Source organism: Carettochelys insculpta, chromosome 30 (assembly GCF_033958435.1).
Source record: "Carettochelys insculpta isolate YL-2023 chromosome 30, ASM3395843v1, whole genome shotgun sequence".
Taxonomy (NCBI): domain Eukaryota; kingdom Metazoa; phylum Chordata; order Testudines; family Carettochelyidae; genus Carettochelys; species Carettochelys insculpta.
Genome location: NC_134166.1, coordinates 11,318,676 through 11,338,725, shown reverse-complemented (window position 1 = coordinate 11,338,725; position 20,050 = coordinate 11,318,676). Strand labels below are relative to the sequence as shown.

The following is a 20,050-nucleotide window of genomic DNA, read 5'->3' as shown; positions in this document are numbered from 1 at the left end:
CTCCACCAGCATCAGGTCCTGGAGTGCTGTGCTGGCAGTGGAGGGAAGCCTGGGTCCCACCACTTGTTCTGGGCAGGAGGCCTGAGCAGCCCTCACCCAGTGTCCCTGAACTCTGCCCCCCATACCAACCTTCTGCCTAGGGCAGGTGGACGGTCCACCCCATGGTACCTCACAGCGGCCCTCCCGGCTTTACTGCAAGAGCCCAGCAGATACAGAACATGTATTATCCTCCATCCTGATATCACAAACAGGGTCCAGGATAGACAGCAGGTACCTACAGATTTTCGGGGCTCTACTTATGGGGTACACATTCCCAGCTGCATATGGCAGTTGCGCTAAGGACTCTTCCCAAGTGGTAGTGCAGATACCGACGAGATCCCCACAACTCAAGCGAGAGAGATGCCCGAGAAGCTGCAGGCAGTGGTGTGGGTTTAATGTACCTTCATGAAGCCAGAACTGCTTCCACAAGCGCGGTGATTGTAAACCCAAGGGCAACAAACACTGACATTAGTGACAGATGGGAAATGTGCCAGGCCCTCCAAGAAGAGCTTTCAGGCCAAGCATACGTCTGTTGGACCTGTTTGTTGCCAACAGGTAAACCAAGGAAAAAAAGCAAGGAAACCAGAAGATGAAATTCCCACGCACCTGCCTGCAAACCCACAGTGATACTGCAGCTAAATAAAATGGATCAGAAATAGGACAGGGTCATTCTGTCAGTTTAACTTCACACCTTGGGTTATACTGAAAAGCATTCGCCTGAGGAAAAAACGTTTGGTACCTAAGCTGCAATGAAACTACAGTTGAATGCCTGCAGCTGGGATCTAGCCCCACTGATTCCAAGGGTGTTGACACTGATTTGCCCCAGTGTGAGGATTGTGAGTCCATGCCCAGGTGCCAGCTAAGGGTCTGGTGGGGCAAAGGAGGGGGGTGATGCCACACCAGCAGCTACGCTAAGCAGCCAGGGCAGGCTGGGTTCTTTGGTTTGTGTTTAGTTCGGGTACAGCAGCAAGAGGAAAAATTACACTTAGAGGCTTTAACAGTTACTTTTTATTTATACAAAGATGGAAACAATATAACTAAGACAAGTGATCAAAGTACAAGTTAGTAGTCATGGTTTTTAAAGGGGAAACAACACAATTTAACTTAAGAAAAGTTTTAGACAAACTAGCTAGCTTAAACTAATACAATTAATGTGTACACAAGAAAGGCCTGTTGCAGGTGTGATTTTTACCCCGCCTCTTAGACCCGCTGGAAGCAGAGTCTTTCCCTCAATTCCTATAGGAAAGAAGTTTAATACAGGTGTAATTCTTACCCCTGCCTCCTAAATCCAGTGTGACCCAGATTCTCTCAATCCCTCAGGAAGAAGTAGATACGAACCAGGCGTCCCAGTCTCGGGAGTTAATTCCAGACCTGGCCAGCAGGTGTAGGTGATTGCAACTCAAAGGGGGGGTGGTCTGCCAAGCTCCATTATACCCCTTTTGGCACGTAGGCTTCTTCCGGGTCTTAAGTGGCCAATTGGGAGGAGAGTGTTTGAACCCCAGGTTTCCCAGGGAAGATGCAAGGCTCAATTTGCACCTGTGAATTGTGGACAATTGGGCACCTTTGGAGGTGATGGGTGGGGTTCCCCAATCTTCCTGGGTAAGTGATCAAGGCTGGGTAAGTGATCAAGGCGTGTCAATTACTGAGATCAGCCAGAAGGGCGGCCATTAGCTAGCCCATTTACTGTCTGTTTTTTGTGTATAGTAGAGAGGCTGGGCGAGGCAGCACACCTGTGTTCCCAGGACATCAAAGGCCGCCTGTCTCCCCTGCTTATTTCTCTCTCTGTCTCTCCCAGTGGGGGGAGAGGAAGAAAAGGGCAAATGGGGGGTTCATGTCTGGCTACAAGGATCTGGTCCGTCAATATTTGTAAGACGCTCGTATGTTGAAGTGACGGAGGAACACAGCAGGACCTAGGTAGACAGAAACAGATTCAGTATAATTTTATTTTAATGTTCATAATTAAGAAGGAAGCTGCCTTGTTCCTTGTGAGACTGTCTCCTTCATTATGGCTTATGGGGCCTGAATGTGCAACTCCTGGATGGAGAAGCAGGAAAGATTCATGTGTCAAGTCCAAGACTAGGTCTTTAGACAGCAGCAGCCTCATCCCACACAGCACCACACCCTAGATAGATTTTTTCCCCTCTGCCTCCAGAGCTTTGCTCAGAACCCGCTGGGTATCATCAGCTACAGAAGCCAAACCTTTCCGCAGCATGAAGTACGTGGTGACCAGAGCCGCCCCTGCAGACACCATAGCACCAAAGACGGGGAAGCGCTGCCGTGAATATTCTGTTACCATCACACCGGCTCCCACCAAATCCAACAGCAGCTTCGGGGCCATCATGCGGGTCATTCCCCAGGACGTCATCACAGCCCTCAGCTCTGCCACTGGCTTCGCAACCTGCTGGGCGAGAGCAGCGAGGGACCTGTCGTCCACACCAAAACTACTGTAGTAGCGGAACAGGCGTTCCCTGACCACGGCGAGGGTGTACAAGAAAGTGAGGCCTGGGACAGGAACGGCAGCAAGCAGGCAGGCGAACAGGGCGGTTTTCAAAATCTCTCCCTTCAGGGCAGCTTTTTTCTGGCTGATGATGGGGGAGGCGACAGCAGGCAGGGTCCGGAGGAAGGAGTCTCTCTTCAGGCTCAGCAGCTCCCTCTGCAGAGTTTGCTGCAGGAGAGGAAAATCGTACCGGCTGGGCTCCCAGCCGGACACGACGAAAACCTGCGGGTGGCTCACTCCTTCAGCCGCGAGGCCCATCCCGCAGTCCTCCCGGACCTGCTGCAGGATCTTCTCCTCAGCGTAGCTGGAGGGACGCTGCCTCCTGGAAGCCTCCAGGTCCACGTCAGCTTTGGAGCGCACAAAGTAGAACCTCTTGCCCATTCTCTGGATCTCCCGGGCCAGCATGGCGTGGCTGGAGCAGAAGCGCTGGCAGCCAACGATGATGAAGAACTCAAACTGGCTCAAACTGAGCTGCTCACAGTAGGTGTTTAGAGGGAAACTGGGCGACCCCACCCCCGGCAGGTCCCAGAGCGTAACGCACGGGAGGTTCGGCGTTTGATAAGCCATTGGCTCCAGCATGGTATCTAGCGTCCCGGTTTCAGCAGCACCTGCATCACCAGCACGTAGCCCCCGCATGGCGTTGATGAGGGAGGACTTCCCGGAGCCCGCCTCCCCCGTGACAGCGATTTGGAGGGTGTGGCTGTTAAACGACTCTGGCGTTCTCTCCTGCACATCGCAAATCGCCTCTCTCAGGCTCCCTCGATGCACAGCAGCTTTGAACCCCTCGAGAGTCATGGTGCTCAGTCTGCAGCAGAGAAGAAACATTTCAGCTCCGAGTTAAAGGCACCTCTGCAAACTCCAACACTGACAGCGCAATGTCACTCCCTCAGAAGTCCGGCCCAGGCACATTTCTGGTGGCCAGTGTAACCTTAACTCTGCCCCACGAGTAAACAACCTAGGCACTGAATGAAGTGGGGCAGTGTGGAAAGAACGGGAGTTGTTTGGATTTAATCATGATTTCTTACGTGTCACATAGTAGTGCATCGGAATCCCGAATGAGAACAGGACTCCAGCGCTAGGTGCTGCCAGTTGAGACCAGGGCCCCCACTGCACAGACCCTGCCTGAGACTGGGGCCACTGGTGAGGCCACATCTGCAGTGTTGCATCCAGTTTTGGGACCCCCCAGTATAGAAAGGATGTGGATGTGCTGGAGCAGGTTCAACAGAGAACACCAAAAATGATTAAGGGTCTGGAGCACACAACCTATGAGGAGAGGCTGAGGGATTTGGGCTTGTTTAGTTTACAGAAGACAAGATGAGGGGTGATTTAATAGCAGCTTTCAACTGTCTGAAGGGGAGCTCTAAGAGGATGGAGATAAATTGTTCTCAGTGGTGACAGATGGCAGAACAAGGAGCAATGGCCTGAAGTTACAGAAGGAGAGGAGTAGGTTGGGTATTAGGAAAAACTATTTCCCCAGATGGGTGGTGCAGCACTGGAATGCGTTGCCTGGAGAGGTGGTGGAATCTCCAACCCTGGAGGTTTTTAAGTCCCAGCTTGACAAGGTCCTGACTGGGATGACTTGGTTGGGATTGATCCTGCTTGAAGCAGGGGACTGGACTTGACCTCCTGAGCTCCCCTCCAGCCCTGGGAGTCTACACTTCTGTCAGGCGCTGCACACCCCCAACGCTTGTGCTGAGTGTTGTCCAGGCCCTGACCAAGCCCAGGGACCCTCAGGCACAGAGCAGGAAGGCGCGTAATGCATCAAGTGGCTGTGCCTCGCTGCTTTAATCAGCTTCCTGCTCCCCATCGCTCTCTGCTCTAGACCCCAGGGGGGCGGCTTCACGCGCTGCTCCCACCCCAGCAAAAATCTCTTACATCCCATTGGCTGGTTTCTGGTTTCCAGCCAATCGGATCTCAGAGATTTTGCTGGGGGCAGGAGCAGTGTGTGAAACCTCCCCCTGCCCTTGGGGTCTGGAGCAGACAGCAGGTTTGATGGATCTGGGGCTGCAGCAGGCAGCAAGCTGCGTAGGTAGTCACCTCCCAGCCAGAGTCTGCAGCTGGCACCCCCGCCCCCCCTCCTCCCAGCCTGGGTTGCCACCCGAACCCTCTACACCTCCCTTGCTGCAGGTCCCAGCTTGGTCCCAACCCATCCTACAGCCCACCCCAGGCCAGAATCCTGTCCTGTACCCATACTCCCTACCAGGCCCTGCACCCCAGTTCCTTGCCCTGGGTCACACACCCCTCCTTCACCCAAACTCCCTCTGTACCCCCTGCCCCCCACTCCAGCCCCTTACCCTGAGCTCTCTTCTGCACCCAACCCCCATCCCAGACTCTGCACCGTCCCCCAGAGAAAAGTGGGGCCCTTGACTACTTACCAAAATCTAGGAGAGCCTCTCCTCCCATCAAAATTACTGCCCATCCCTGTGCTAGGTGCTGTACAGCCTCTGACTGGGGCCTGGGCTTTCATTACTGCACAGACTCACAAGTGGGATCTCAGCATCTGTGGATGCTGGGAAATAAGTGGTTAGATTTTCAAGCCAGCTGCTTTCAAACTGCTGCTGCCAGGGGCATTATACCAGCTGTGAATGGGCACAACCCTGCTCAAATCCTGCTTTCTGCCTCGGTATGTCCTATAGGTCAGAGGAGCTGCGGGGAGCCCTGGAGGGGCTCACTCCCCCAAAGACCTGGAGGGCAGAAGGAGAGCACGCAGATTTGTGGGACCCCATCCCGGCTCCTGTCAGGACCAGGACAACACACTAGGGGCCCGGCTACTGCAAACTGGAGCAGAGGGAGAATCTGAGGCTTGGAACCAGAGCTGGGCCAGCGAAAATGCAGGTTCAGCGATTGCAGGGCCAGAAGGGGACAGCCTGGGACCCACCTAAACTGACTACCGCCAGCCTCAGAGCAGACACCTTCCTCTGCAGGGCTTTGCAGCTGCCCCACACAGCCCCAAAGGGCAGCAGCACCAGGGGATAGCAGAAGGCGGCCCAGGGCTGGGCTTTCCCCATGACCTGAGAGGAAAGGAGGGTGTGTGAACATACAGGGAACAGGGCTGGAAAACAACTAAATTGGCGACAGTGCAGCTGACCACTGAGGCGGGGGCAGGAAATCCCTTCCCTTCCCTCAAGCGGGGCTGTGCGCAGGTGGGGAGCCGTGGGTGGGCTCTGGGAGGGGGCAGCACTGTGTGGGCACACAGCTCACCCCATCCTGTCTCGCCCTAAGTGAAAGTGAAAGCAGCCAGACAGAGGAACCAGGGCTGGGTCTCACCGCAAGCAGAGGGCTCTGCTGGATAACATGGGAGATACATGTCCTCTCCCCCACACACTTAGGTGGATGCAGCCCTAAATGTCACCATGCAGACAAAGTAGTGATAACACGCACTCACACATGCATGCACACGCACTCTCAATATCTCATCAGTGCTGGCAGAGGGCAGCTGGGGGCACACAGAGGCACCCATAGAACAGGACACCCACACGTTAGGGAGATAGGACAAAACTTGGGCTTTGTGCCAGAAGAGAAGGAGCGGTGGCGTTCAGGTGTGGGAGCTTACGGGAGTTAATGCCCGATGCAGGCCAGGCCTAGCTCTGAGGAGGGTTAGTGGAGCGGAATTATTGCCCAGCTGTCTGTTTGGAGCTCAGGCCTGGTGCGCATTTGAACTCCGCACACGGATGTCACATCCGACAGCTCCAACATCCACCCCGCACAGTGGAAACTGCCCACCTGTCAGGGGCCATGAACACTAGACCTGTCCCCCTCAAACCTCTTCCCCTGAGGCCCCACCTTCACACTGCTTCCCCCAGGCCTCTCCACATCTCCCCTTCCCTTGAGGCTCCAACCCACCAGTTCTTCACATGCCCCTGACCTCACACCAGCCCTTCTCCCAAGGCCCCACGCCCAATCCACCTCTTCCCCCCAACACCCCTACCACCAGAACCCTGGCTCATCCTTATGCCGGTAAGAAATGGGAGCCCCCAGCCCTTCCTGAGTCAGCGCTCCTGCCCCCACGCTATTCGAGTCATGGCTACAAACTCTCTTGGCTTCTCCGCAGATAGGTGAGTGGGCATCTGGCAGACGCCTGTTTTCAGAGCTAAACGCTTTTGCTATTGGGGCGGGGGGTGAATTGTGCTGCTGTAAGAGGCTCACAGGCACCAGGAATTCTCCCAGGGCGATTCTTGACAATCTTGTGTGAGTGTAACAGTCCTGGTCTCATCCCTAGTTCTGTACCCGGGTCTCATTATTAAGCTCTGATTAGAAATTGATTTAAAACCAATGCTTGGAACGCAACGTTGACAGATGGTGTTTTACCAGTTATAAAGTTTCAACAGTCTGAATCTCACTGTCTAGTGCCTTCAGGGGGTGAGGAGGGATAGCTCAGTGGCTTAAGTGCTGGCCCCTTAAACAAGGGGTTGCGAGCTCCATCCTTGAGGAAGCAATTTAGGGAGTGGGGCAAATAGATGTCAGGGATGGTGCTGGGTCCTGTCAAGAGGGCAGGGGACTACTTCCAGCTCTTGGAGATGTGTCTCTTATTACATTTACATTAATCAGTTATTGCCTGCCACTCCCTCTAGCCCCACCATTGTCTTCCCAAAGCTGGGAAAACTTAAATGGATATACATGTTTAAACTCCTAATTTTGTGCAACAGAGAAAACTGAAATAAAAATAAAATACACTTAAACAAACATTGATATAAAATCAAAATCAAGTTCTGCAAAGCCCAGACATGGTCCTCCCTCTTCTGCAGCGCTGATTACAGCCTAGCTCTGGGAGGAAATGAACAAACAGACCAAACTGGTGGCTGTATTTTTACCAACACTTTGTGGGTGATAAGCGATTTCCAGTATCCTTAAAGCCTCATTTTGGGGGCCTCAATTACAGGAACAGCCTTTGGGTTGTGTGGACAGGAACACATGTTCTGAAATCTCTGTTATGCTTCTTCACAGCACTCAGGCCAAACAAACCGTGTGGTACCCTTTGCCAGGAGATGCTGTGAAGGCCAAGAGCAGAACAGGGATGAAGAGGACCTAGGTATGTCGCTGGAGGACAGATCCAGCAGAGCTGGGAGGGCATCCCTGGATCTTTGCCAGAGGCTGGGAATGGGCAATGGGTGGTGTGGGTCACTCGATGGTTCTGTTCGCTCCCTCTGGCGCACCTGGGGTTGGCCACTGTCAGGAGACAGGACACTGGGTTAGATGACCTTTAATCCAACCCAGTAAGGCTGACTTGTGCTTATATCCATGAAGGGCATTTACTGTAGCTGAGAATCTCCCTAGTTCCTCAGCACCTTCCCTTTTCCTCTCCTGCTCAGTACTTCAGACCTCCAGAACCCCACCTTTCTGCACCCAAGCCCTCAGGCATCTGCCCTAGCCCCTCACCCTTCCCCTGGCTCCCCTCTTTCCAGCCCCTCAGTGACCCTCCCCTCCCCGGCTACCTCAAAGCTTCCTCTTCTGAGCAGCTGGAGCAACACCTGGGTTTCTTCTGTGACAAAGCAAGAGCAAAGTGAAAGAGTTTTGTTAGTGAGGTCATGCCCCTCCCACCACTGGGTGAACAAAGAGGAAAAAGGCAGGCCAGAGCTTCTGTTTGCAGAGGTACCATATATGGGAGTTCGTCTCCGAGGGGTGGCCCCGTTAGCTTCACACAAAAAACAAGCAGTCCCGTAGCACCTTAAGGACTAACAAATGTATTGATTATTTTGCAAACTTTTGTGGGTAAGATCCACTTCAACAGATTCTGGAGCAAAAATGAGAGAACAAAGTCTACCTGTCTGTCAGGGAGGGAGAAGAAAGAAGGGGAAAAGAAGGCAAAGGAAAACAAGGGGGGAGAAGTCACCTATCATTAGCAGGGCCTCTAGAAAGAGTTAGTCTTTGAGGTGGTACAGGACTGCTTGTTTGTTTGTTTGTTTGTTTTTACATATGGAAGTTGTCCGCAGCGGTGCTGATTGCAAAAGCAGAACAGGGTGTGTGGGACTGCTCAGACCTTTACCTCACCTGGTTGGTAAAAGCACCATGTCGTGCAACCCAGGACCTCCATGTAACCAGGCCAGGAGCCCCCCCGAGTGCCCCTGTATGGCAGCGTGGCGCCCCTGCACCCTGCCTCAGTTCCCCTTCTTCAGCGCCCTGCACTGAATCCCACATGTTCCTCCATTCAAACACCCCTCCTTGGAGGGAAGGCGCCCAGGTAAGAGCCCCCTGTTCTGTGCAAGCCTGGCCGCAGCTTCCCCTCTGACAGACTCTGAGTGAGGGCTCCTGTCAGTTTCACAGCGAGTGGACCTGGCTTCCAACCCCTGACCCCTAACCCTGACCTGCTCCTATTTAGGGGAGCCCATAGCCACATGGGAAAACGCTCCATCCATCCTCCCAGCTGCCCCAAAACACCCTGCACCCCCCCACACACCCCCACACAGCTGTTTTGACTTTCCAAATCCTTCCATCCCAGCTCTGCTGCTCACAGATTCTAGTCCCCATCTTCACTCACACACCTGCATCCTGCCTGTGTCTCTCTGGGCTCTGTGTTGTCTTCCTGACCCCCAGCTCCCTTCCCTTTCCAGCCCTGCCAAGAGCTGGGCCACATGGGCACCACCCTCAGCTGGAGATCCAGCCAGGAACAGCCAACCCACTGGGGGCCTGAACCCCAGCCCAGTCTGCAAGGTGCCTCTGGGGCCACCTAACCCACAACTGCCGAGAGCAGCAGTGCAGGGATTCTCAGTGGTGTGCATTCATTACAAATCAAGTCATGGTCCACGGTGCCAAGCAAGGAGCAGGGTTTGGTATCCAGGACCCTCTTCCTTAGCACCAGGGCACAACCCCCAGACAAATCCCGGTGGGGTAGTAAAGACAGAGGAAAGAAGGGAAACCAGCTAATGTGTTTCCAACATCAAATGTTACAGCAGGAGGTGCTCGTAACACCATCCCTTGTGGCCTTTGGCCAGCAGGAGTTTTAGATGGAAAAAACAAACACTGCTTTGACCAGCTCTAAGCTGGGATCAAACTTGGCAATAGCCACCATCAGGGGGAGGGGGAGGAGAAGATAGTAGCTGAGCTGAGCTGGAACTGTCATCCTCACTGTCACTTCCTAGAAACCAAAACGAAAGCAGAGAAGGAGAGAGAAGAACAGCACAGGGAAATGCAGCTCTTGGCTCTGGAGCGACTCTCTTGCAACCCTGCTTCTGGAAAAGCGCCAGCCCAGCCCATGGCCTAGCAGACACTCTGAGACCTGGCAAATTCATACCAGCATTGGGCTGCTTTGGGCTCTTGCTTTCTGCAGGCAATAAGCTCACAGCAATGCTGCAAAACATGCAGCCTTGGCTGGCTGAGACAGGCTCTTCATCCTCAGAGGGTCGGGGAGGCTGGACAGAGACAAGGCAGAGAAAGGACAGGACACACGTGGTCGGGGGAGGGTGACCATCGGTCCCGGTTTTAACTGCCCCACTCCCTCATTTAACCCTCTAGCAAATGTCCTGACTTTTTTGCAAAGCAATGACAAACTTTCCAGGATTCTTTCCCCTGGTGCTCCCCCTGCTGCTCAGCCGCCGTCAGTGCAGGGCAAATGCTTTGCTGCCCCTGGATGAGGTGGGCAAGTGAGCAGGGAACCCTGAGGAGCGGCTGTCCAGGAGGGTCCCTTCAAGCACAAATCTCAAATAGCCTCCAGCAACAGCCAGGGGAAGCAACCGCTGGGTTCCTGTCCTACCCACACTGCTTCCAGGGCGCTCTCATTCTGAGACAGCTACAAAGCACTATGGATGCTCTATTTTGAAACAGTGAATGGGCATTTCAATGAGCTTTTTGCATTTAGACGTTATTTCGAAATAAGATATTTTGGAATATCCCTTATTTCAAAATAGGTCTGTCATGGGGGCTGCGTCTACACTTTCATTCCTCTTTTTCAAAGAGGCATGCAAATGAGGGAAATTGAAAATGCAAATGAGGTGCAGATTTACATATCTGGTGCCTCTTTTGAATATCCTTTGGAAAGAAGAAAAGCAGTGTAGAGGCAGCTCTTTCAAAAGTAAACACCTTCAAAAGAACCCTTTTTTATGGGAAGAAGGGTTCTTTCGAAGATGGTGTTTACTTTCAAAACAGCCACATCTGCATGGCTTTTCTTCTTTTGAAAGACAGATATGCAAATGAGCTGCCCTATGTATAAATCTGCACCTCATATGCGATTCCCCTCATTTGCATGCCTCTTTCGAAAGAGGAATGCGAGTGTAGATGTAGCTGTAGACATAATCTGAGAGTTCCTCCATCTTTGTCTTCAATCCAGCTCATCAGTTCAGGAGCATCTGTACTATGAGCTGAGCCCAGAGGGATTTCTGACCCACTTTAACAAAGGATGTACTCCAAAGACTTAAGATAGCAGCTTATTCCATGACTGCTGCAAGCCTTCATCAAGAACTTTGTGATTGATGGATGTATTTTGATTACTTTAACAGTTTTACTTTCACCCTGTTCTTTTTATTGGCACAGCAGGCTCCTACAGGTAAGAACTCAGGTATGCATTGTCCTGGTAATGTGGCTGGTGCTTAGGGACCAGCAGAACCTGTTCAGATTTGATGAGGTTAGTTTACATAACCTCCCATCTGTGTAAGGAGAGATGCTAGTTGTGGTAGCTGCTTGTGTGACTTCTTGCAGGCCAGTTTGGCAACAGAAGTGCTCTGTGTTACTGGTTTGGCACCTTAAAATGGAGGACGCCCAGTCTTGGAATGTAAGTAACCCTGTTTTAAAACAAACAAACAAGCCAAGAGAGTTTGTCCTGACTGGGCTGTCTCAGCAGTGCCCGGAAAAACCTCCAATATTACAGTTGGCCTGTGAAATTAGGCTGAGTATAAGGAAAGAACTCGGTTACATCCCAGTACAGAAAGATACCTAGAATTATAATTATAGCTTATGCTCCAAAATATCTGTTCGTCTATCAGGTGCCACAGGACTTCTTGTTGCTCTCTAAGATACAAACTAACACGGCTACCTCTGTAGTAATAATAATAAGCAGCTGAACCATTCCAACTACCTGTCAGAAATTCCCCCTGTATATTCCACACATTTATGACAAAGAGACAAGGAAAATTCTGTCTTGTGACTGATTGACTTCTGGAATTCCTTTCATGGCATCTCAGTTTGTGTAACTGCTCTGTTAGAGATGTGTCAACAAGTCATCATATCAGTCACAGGTAACACCTGTAGTGAGACATCTAACAGATCTGGCAGTACCCTGGATGAGCCTTGCTGAAGTTTAGTGGAGTCTGTTGTATGAAATGCAGCTGTTCATATATCCAGGTGGGGCAGGGTTTGTTAGACACGGCACCTGCTCTTTCTGAGCAAAAGCTGTATGAATTGGTAACAATGGATGGGGTGTGAAAGGCTGCTCACCAGCCAGAGCTCTTCGTGGAGTTGGTGGCTTCTCTGATGAGCTTATTAGCACATGTGTAAGTTCTTTTATGATTTTTACTAGAGTTTCTCTGTAATTTTTTTAAAAGAACAAAAATGTGCCTGTTGAGAAAGCTGTGGTAACACAACTGAGATAATGACACATTTACCCTCTCTGAAGGGAGAGCAAACAGACCAGCAAGGCAAACTTCCGTAGGGGGTAGGGAGCTGTGCAGCCAGTCTATGACCTGCTAACTTCACTTTCGATATTAGCTCTGCCTCTCAGATGAGTCGATAAGCAGGAGCGTGCAAGTGTGAGCCTTGCACAGCTGGAGTCTGGCCTGTCTGTCCTGCCTCAGAAGAATTGAAGTGTGAAGAAGCTAATGGTGAGATTCTCTTCTGAATCGAGGTTTTTTCTAAAACACTGGTGCAACCAGAAAGGGATGAGGGTGTCGATGTAGCAGGGACACTGTGCTGGAGGGAGGCAGCCAGCAGTTAGAGTGCACTGTTACAGGATGTGGCTGTGATGTAGTGGGGGATATGTGTGTATGTGAGTGGCTCACAGAGAGTGCAGGGGCTCCTGCTGAGGGTAACTGAGGCAACCAGCTGACACCTTTGCATTGCAGACAAAGGAGAAGGTGCAGCCTGAGGGTTTGAATTGGAACAGGGAGTTGGAAAGCAGTTGGTCTCAGCTGGGAGGGAGAGAGACAAAGGAGGGGGCAAGGCCCCTCGGGCTTCTCTCCCCAGCATGGATTGGGCCGTCTCTGCCTGCTGTACTGACTCTTCCGTGAGTTGCTGTGTCCTGTCAGCTAATGAACCCGCTGTTCTCTTGCGGAGTGAGAGTCACTCCTGCCTGCGGACTGGGTGCAGCGCTTGGGGATCCCTGAACCCCACCACAGTGACATTCTATAGGAGATGCCATGCTATAGGAAATGGGCTGGGGCCTCACACGAGGTGCTGTGCTGCAAGGAATGGGGGGTGGAGAGCAGCAGTGGAAGTTTTGCTTCCAGGAGAGGCTGGTGGGCTCAGAGAGGGCACTGTACAGCAGGAAACATTGCCGAATGCTCATCAGGTACCGTGGGCTGCAGGTAACAGGCTGGTGTGCTGTGTTGCAGGCAGCAGGATGGAGGGCTGAGGTAGGTGCTGTGCTGCAGGGACAGAATCTCAAAAATCACTTAAGGTGTTCCTGTTGCACGGAGAGCGTGGAGGCTCAGGAAGGGAGGCTTTGGTGCAGGGATCAGGGCATGGGGACTCAGAGTCCAACATTCAGGGCAGAGATCAGAAGAGGTTTAGGAGCACCCAGAGGTGGTGCTGTGATGCAACAGGATGAGCAGCTTAGGGAAGGGCTGCTGTACTTCAGAGAAAGAGCTGCAGAGCTCAGTGATAGATGCATCTGAAGAAGCGGGTCTTTGCCCATGAAAGTTTATGCTCCAAAATATCTGTTAGTCTATAAGGTGCCACACGACTTCTCGTTGTTCTCAAAGACACAGACTAACATGGTTCCCTCTCCGATACTGGACATTTTCTGATTGTCTCCAAGTTTCTCACTGCTTCTTGACCATCCGGGTATTCACACCGGCTTTCACACACAGCCTTAACTATACCCACTCCTTCACTCACACTGAATCATTTTACAGAGAATTTCAGACAGACAGACATTTGAGAAAGGCTCATAGAGCAAGACAATTTAAAATGCAGGCAAGAATCAAGACCTTATAGCAAACGTAATAAAGCTACGACCCAAGATAAACGAACCCATCACAAGAAATCATGGTCTCTGCCTTAACATGGATGTATGCACTTGAGAGCTTACCTGATGCATATCTACCAACGGCAATCTTCATGCTAATCATGGAGGTTGACTGGGAGGGTGAAACAGAAGCATACAGAAGTTACAAGCAAAATATTATAGAACTTATTTTCATTGCATCAATTGTATTCTTGCAAAATGCTAAAATATTACAGTGTAGCTACATTATCCCCCTTTTAACCCTTCAAGAACAATTCTTGGGTGTGTCATATTTTACCGACATCTTACATAATTGTTCCAAACCACAGCCATAACAAGATTGAGGTGACTGCAGCACTCACCTCAGGGGGCTCAGTGAGCTGGCTGGGCACAGGTGGGTCTTTAAGAGCCATTTGCAGCTTGCCCTGGGAGGCAGCCAAGTTAAATAGGGGTACGAGCTGCAGACTGAGTGGGAGGAAGGTGCCCAGATGAAAGACGCCAGCTACAGGCAGGTCATGAGGTGGCAAGGCTAAGCTTGGTTTGCCCCAGGGCGATGCTGAATTTATGGTGATGTCTTGAGGGGAGAAGAGGGAAGACAGTCAGTGGCTGGGGAGAAGCTGGATTTACAAGGGTGTTGGGATGCTGCCGGGTGAGTGGAGCCTGGGGGAGGACCTGGGTTTGTAGGGGTGCCAGGGAGCTGCAGGGTGAGGGGGGCTTGGGGGGCAAGGGTGGACATAGAGGGGAGGAGCAGGCTGGAGTGAGTCTGCCCTCTGCCACTCCCTCCTATTTATCTCCACTACCTGTTGCCCTGGCTACTCCTTGCCACCCTGATGCATGAAGGATGCAGCCTGCACAGCCAGCACCCCCCAGCTGCCTGAGTGCCAGTAAATGCAGCAGGCATGAGGAGGAAGCAGGCACCAGTCTTATCTGAGCTCTTGCTGCTGGGTGTGACTGGTGCCTCTTCCTGGGACTGAGCAAAGACAACATTAAAGAGGAAGGGTGGGAGTCCATCCGCTAAAAACAGAGCGGTGATAACTACTTGGTTGTTTAGCTTAATCCAAAATGTTGAGGCTACCAGACCCTTGATGTGAAATTGCAAAGTGTGTGTTTAAATTTGAAGCAGAGCATTTGGCTGATTTGCTTATTTCTATAAATCAAGTTTTACAGCTCAGGCCAATTATCTCCTACTGATAACCCCAAATCATCATCTCATCAGCCACTATGTTACCATTTGTCCTTTTAGACTGGAAAAAGTTAGAGAAGTCTGGGCATGCTGAATGCATTCACATTATACATACACTGCTGCACAGGGGGCGTTAAAGAAATACCTATTTTGCCATACAATGGGTTAATTCAACAATAGAGCAGTGTTTTTTTGTTAGAGCTCACACCTCAGCTGGGGGACAGGAGGCAGCCGAGTGATGTCAGTGGTTAGCAGCAGCTTGTAAGAGAACGCTGCCTTTCAGCACTGTATGTGTGACAGAGTCAGTCCTGTTTCTGGGCTTCTGGTCTCTGTTCAGTCCACTGGTCCCATTTACAGGCTCAAATACCCCCCCTGGGGTGACTGGGGGGAACCCAGCCCCCCACTAGGTTCCAGCCCAGGGACCCTGTGCAGCTGCTAGGGGGAAGGGCTGACTCCCTTAGCACAGCAGCTCTTCTCCCTGGGACCCTTCCCCAGACAATTCCCCCTGGTACCTTCTCCAGGCTGCAGCAGTAACAAGTCCCCCTCTCCCTCTGCTGAAGACCCTCAGTCTCTCTCTGTGGTTTCTGATCCTCTCAAACCTGCTCACTCTCTCATTACTCTGGTCTCCTCACCTCTCTCCATTCACCTCTCACACTCTCTCCCCACCCTTCCCCCTGTGAAGGGCTTTTAAAGGGCTCTTATTAGCCCAGTCATGGAGTCAGCTGGCCCCAGTTGGGCTGAGCCATCTCCCGCCCAGGTGCGGTGATTGCCCTGCTGGTGCTCTGCAGACACTTGAGAGAGATGCCTCTCCCCTCCCCCCATGAGGCGCTGCGAGTGCACATCTGGGCCGGAATTCCGTGAATGGGATTGTGGTTGTGATCCCTCTTTGCAGACGCATCACGGCTGCCAAAAGTCTCTCTTAGAAGAGGTTGGCTGGAAGGGTGCAGGGGGGGCAGCATTACAACAGCTCTGCATTTCCCAGTGCTCACAGAGTTGAATTTGGCCACTTTCCAAGGCCTTAATGCTACATTACCATCCTTCTAAAGAAGTGAATGTGTGGCAGCATCTATCTGCCTTTGTTTAGAATTTGTTCACATTAAACTGAGATTGACTATATTATATTATCTCCTTCACCCTCAACAAACTGCACTTTCCAATGTGAGCAGGTTGGTTTGAATTTACTCATTAATAATGCTTAGCTAGAATCTCTCTGTTCCTTTTCCAAGGTTTGCTGGTAAGACCAACAGTACCACTGCCAGGAGCTGCCATGGCTGGAAAACTCTCACCAGAGGACCTGGATGAGGTGCAGTCTGCTTTTGAAACAGGAAATTTGGCCAGCGCAATAGCTAAAGCGCAGGAGAAGATGGCATCATTAGAAACAGTCACACTTAACATCGCCATCACAGGGGAGTCAGGCGCTGGAAAGTCGTCTTTCGTCAACGCCATCCGGGGTGTGGACGATGAAGATGCGGAGGCTGCTAAGACTGGGGTTGTTGAAACAACAAAGCATCCACAGCCTTATCCTAACCCTCTGCTCCCCAGTGTTACAATATGGGATCTGCCAGGAATTGGCACAAGAAGTTTTCAGGCAGACACATACCTCACGCAGGTGGACTTCAACCGCTACGACTTCTTTATTATTGTCAGCGCAGAGCGTTTCACTTCCCACCACACCATGCTCGCCCAGGCAATTCACAGGATGGGAAAGAAGTTTTACTACGTGCGCTCTAAAGTCGACCTTGCCTTGCATGCAGCTGCTACCCGCCGGCCCAGCACCTACAATGAGGAGCGAATCCTGCAGGAGATCCGGGAAGACTGCATCAAGAATCTGAAGTGTGCAGGTGAGCCCTCCCCAAGTGTTTTCCTGATCTCCAACTGGAAATTGGATGCATATGATTTCCCACTCCTGCGGGAGACACTGGAGAATGAGCTGGAGCCTCACAAGAAACATGCTTTCATCCTGAGCCTGTCCAACATCTCAGCAGCGATCCTGGAAAAGAAAAAGGCTGCACTGAAGAAAGAGATATGGATTCTGGCCCTTTTGTCAGGTGGTATTTCTGCTATTCCTGTTCCAGGTCTCTCATTTGCTTGTGATGTAGCCATATTGTTGATCAACATGAAACGTTATCTCACTGTCTTTGGCCTGGATGATAAGTCCCTTACTAGACTTGCTAGGCAGGCTCACAAACCCATTGCAGAACTGAAGTCTGTAATTAAAGCAGTCCCAATGGCCAACTCGCTATCAGAAAAGTTCATAATGAGTCAACTGTCCAGGAGTGTTTGCACTGGACTGATGATGGCTGAAGACGTTTTAGATTTTATACCTATCGTTGGTAGTTTGTTGTCCGGAGCACTTTCCTTTGGAACCACATATTACATGCTGAACAGCTTTCTGAATGATGCTGCGAGAGATGCCCAAAATGTCCTAGCCAAAGCTCTCTCTTAAGCAAAAGGTACAGAGTACAAATGGCAGCACAGAAAGTCCATGGGTACCATTTCAGCCCAAACTGACCTAACCAAACCAAACCAAACCAAAAAGCAAAGAGTGAAAATTCTTTTTTCATTGGATCAGAGATACATCAGTTAACCAATAAAACAACCTGAATTTGCAAGATAGATCCCCATTCAATTTTCAGCCCCCGTCAGGGATAGTTAGAGAAGTATCACACTTTCACATTTATTTCTCACTAGCGCAAACTGTCTAGTGTAGCAGCTTCCATGCAACGAACTCTTTACCAGAGACCTGCATCAGTCAAAGCAGATGCTTGAGGCTTTCCTTGATTTTCACGTTTCCCTTTCAATTAAATGCCAGACTTGATGGGCTCCACATTGTGGCATTTAGGGACTAGGACACAACAAATTAAAATCTGGCTGTGTGAACATCACACGATACTCACACAATATGTTTTTCCAAGTACAAAGATGACTCTGCCCAACTGTGCCAACTCTTGTTTCCAGCACATCATCTTTGTACACTGAGCCCAATAGGAACAGGTCTTTGGAAACTCCTGGACGATTGGAAGAACTGGCCCTCAGGTGCCTATGTTTCTGGGTAGAGCGTTAAGCCTGTGATGATCACTTCATGGTAGTGGGATGGCTTTGGATGCTGCTACCTCTTCTCTTCAGATCTGCAATTTGAGTTATTGTGCTGATTTTAAATCTTTTTCTTATTCTTTTCTATTGACCCTGGGTCAGATTCCAATGGGGGCCGCTCATGTGTCTTCTGGCCCTTTGGATTTACTTTATAATGAAGTGTATCGTTCTTTGTGTTGTGTGATCTCAGTCAATTGACTGACCCAGGTTGCCAGTCAGACTCTCTGGCACATGGCTCCTATATTGAGACATATCCCTCTGTGTACCACATGCCATAGCTTGTCTAGCCACACCTACCCTAGCTCAGTCATCTTTGTGTTTATTGCTTCCAGCTTCAGAATTATTGTTCTTACAGAATTAATTGAACAGCAGAATAAACTCAGGTTGAATTTGAACCAGAATTCCCAGTGTCTGAAGTGTCTCATTTATAAGACAGCTCAGGGTTCGAGAGAGAAACCCAGATGCAGTGGCAGCCAGATACATCTGCCTCTCCAACAGGCCCTTGGGTTCAATGCACAGTGAGGAGGAATGGGACTGATTTAGGGGCTGGGGACCGGATTTAAAAGGTGTGCTGAGCCCCGAGCTTTACAGTTTCTCACCTTTGTTGTGCTGTGCCCCAGGCCTGAACTTTTTCAGGGAGAACCAAACAGCTCCACTGCCCCAAGCCTGGGCCTCTGGCTTCAGCTCCTTGTTCCTCACCTTGGCTTGCCAGCAGGTCCCAAAGAGCTCAGACCCCTGTGAGAGATGGAAACCTTCTGGGAAGGATGCAGCAAGCAGGAGTTTGCAGGGAGGCACAGCAGCTTTTTGAGAACAAGGTTTACCCTTCAGGGGAAGGTCGAATTGAGCCGCACGATTCCAGCGACGTTAATCACACCGCTGCAGCCGACACACCTTAATTCACACTTCCCTGCTGTCTCCACTAAGGGAGATCGGTGGAAGCATGTGGTCCCATTGACTTCCCTTGCTCCTAATGCAAGGCAGAAGTACTGGCGCTGATGAGGGCCTCCTGTGAGTTTGGTTCAGCCTTTGCCTACAAGGCACACTGAATCGAACTCCCGAAGATCAGCTGTGGCACGCTTCGTCTTCCCTGTAGTGATGACGTGCCGTTAGCCAATTGGAATCGAGCTTTTAAGGGTTCTCAGGTTAGGGTGGAAACAGCACAACTGACTGAGAGCCCACGTGTGAAGGATCGCCTGCCCCTTTTTCCAAAGCTCCTTGGCGGTTCCAGTTCTGTCCTGCTGCCTTCCATCCTGGGCAGCAGCAAACCTGTCACAGGCTGCTTGCAGCTGGTCCCTTGTCTGCCGCCGGGTGGCTTGCAGGCCTGCTGGCTCCCTTGTCTCCCACTTGTTAGCGGTCAATGTTCAGTTGTGGGTCTCTGCTGTGTCCGAGTCCTTTGCTGCCATTCGTTTGTTAATTTTGTGCCTGTGTGAGGGTTAAACAGTTTGGTGGTGTTAAGCATATGGTAAATGATATACTGCAATAATAAAACAATACTGCACCACTCCCGAGTTACAGCACTAATACAGTTGCTTTTACAAAGCAGCCACATTTAACTTACTGACAGTAGTTGCTAGGTGATTGCCTGCATAATTGACAGACATGGTAGATTACAGTGTATTTTGATCAGTCTCTTATGTGTAAAGCACTTCATTTTCTTTCCTTGATGCCTGGGCATTTCTTCATGATGTATGGTTATCTTCCAGTGTCTTTGATCCGTGGGATGCAACCCTATAGAGATTTTGGTTTGTTTTTCACATTTGTCTTGTTTTAGTAACCCAAATGAAATACACAACTTAAGTGCGTTTGTTTACAATGCATTTTTTGCAGTGGTCATGTAGACATTCATTTTCAGTTGAGGTGCTTAATTAATATTTTAATTAATATTTCACTTGAGGTGCTTATTAATATTTTAGACTAACTGTAATGCTTAACTGCTAATATAGATGCTCACAATTTTCCAGGAGAAGTTGTATTGCTTTCTCTTCCTGAGCATTCGGTTTGAGGAAAAGAGTTTGTACTATAATTTTTACCAAGTTTTTCAGCGTTTATTTGCTTGTGATATCAATTTCACTTTTGTTAACTGTTTAGAAGCACAAATATCAGTACCCGTACTGGTCACGGCAACTCTTAGAAGCCATTTGGTTTGACC

General features: G+C 50.5%; 2 protein-coding genes across 3 annotated transcripts; one reads left to right on the top strand and one right to left on the bottom strand.

Annotated features, from left to right (window-relative positions):
- Positions 1-1,037: 1,037 nt before the first annotated feature.
- On the bottom strand, positions 1,038-3,361 carry LOC142004090 (interferon-inducible GTPase 5-like). 2 transcript variants are annotated; one of them, XM_074981512.1, is made up of 2 exons: positions 2,239-3,198; positions 1,038-1,949 (listed from the first exon to the last, which is right to left on the bottom strand). In XM_074981512.1, exons 1-2 carry the CDS (start codon positions 3,170-3,172, stop codon positions 1,897-1,899), a joined length of 987 nt encoding a protein of 328 aa, XP_074837613.1. In that variant the 5' UTR covers positions 3,173-3,198; the 3' UTR covers positions 1,038-1,896. The 2 variants fall into 2 exon arrangements, with proteins under 2 accessions (XP_074837613.1, XP_074837612.1); XM_074981511.1 differs by having other exon boundaries at positions 1,038-3,361.
- An 8,844-nt stretch (positions 3,362-12,205) lies between these two features.
- LOC142004091 (interferon-inducible GTPase 5-like) lies at positions 12,206-18,295 on the top strand. The gene is made up of 2 exons (XM_074981513.1): positions 12,206-12,282; positions 16,035-18,295. The coding sequence occupies exon 2, from the start codon at positions 16,076-16,078 to the stop codon at positions 17,252-17,254; it is 1,179 nt and encodes a 392-aa protein (XP_074837614.1). The 5' UTR covers positions 12,206-12,282; positions 16,035-16,075; the 3' UTR covers positions 17,255-18,295.
- Positions 18,296-20,050: the final 1,755 nt, after the last annotated feature.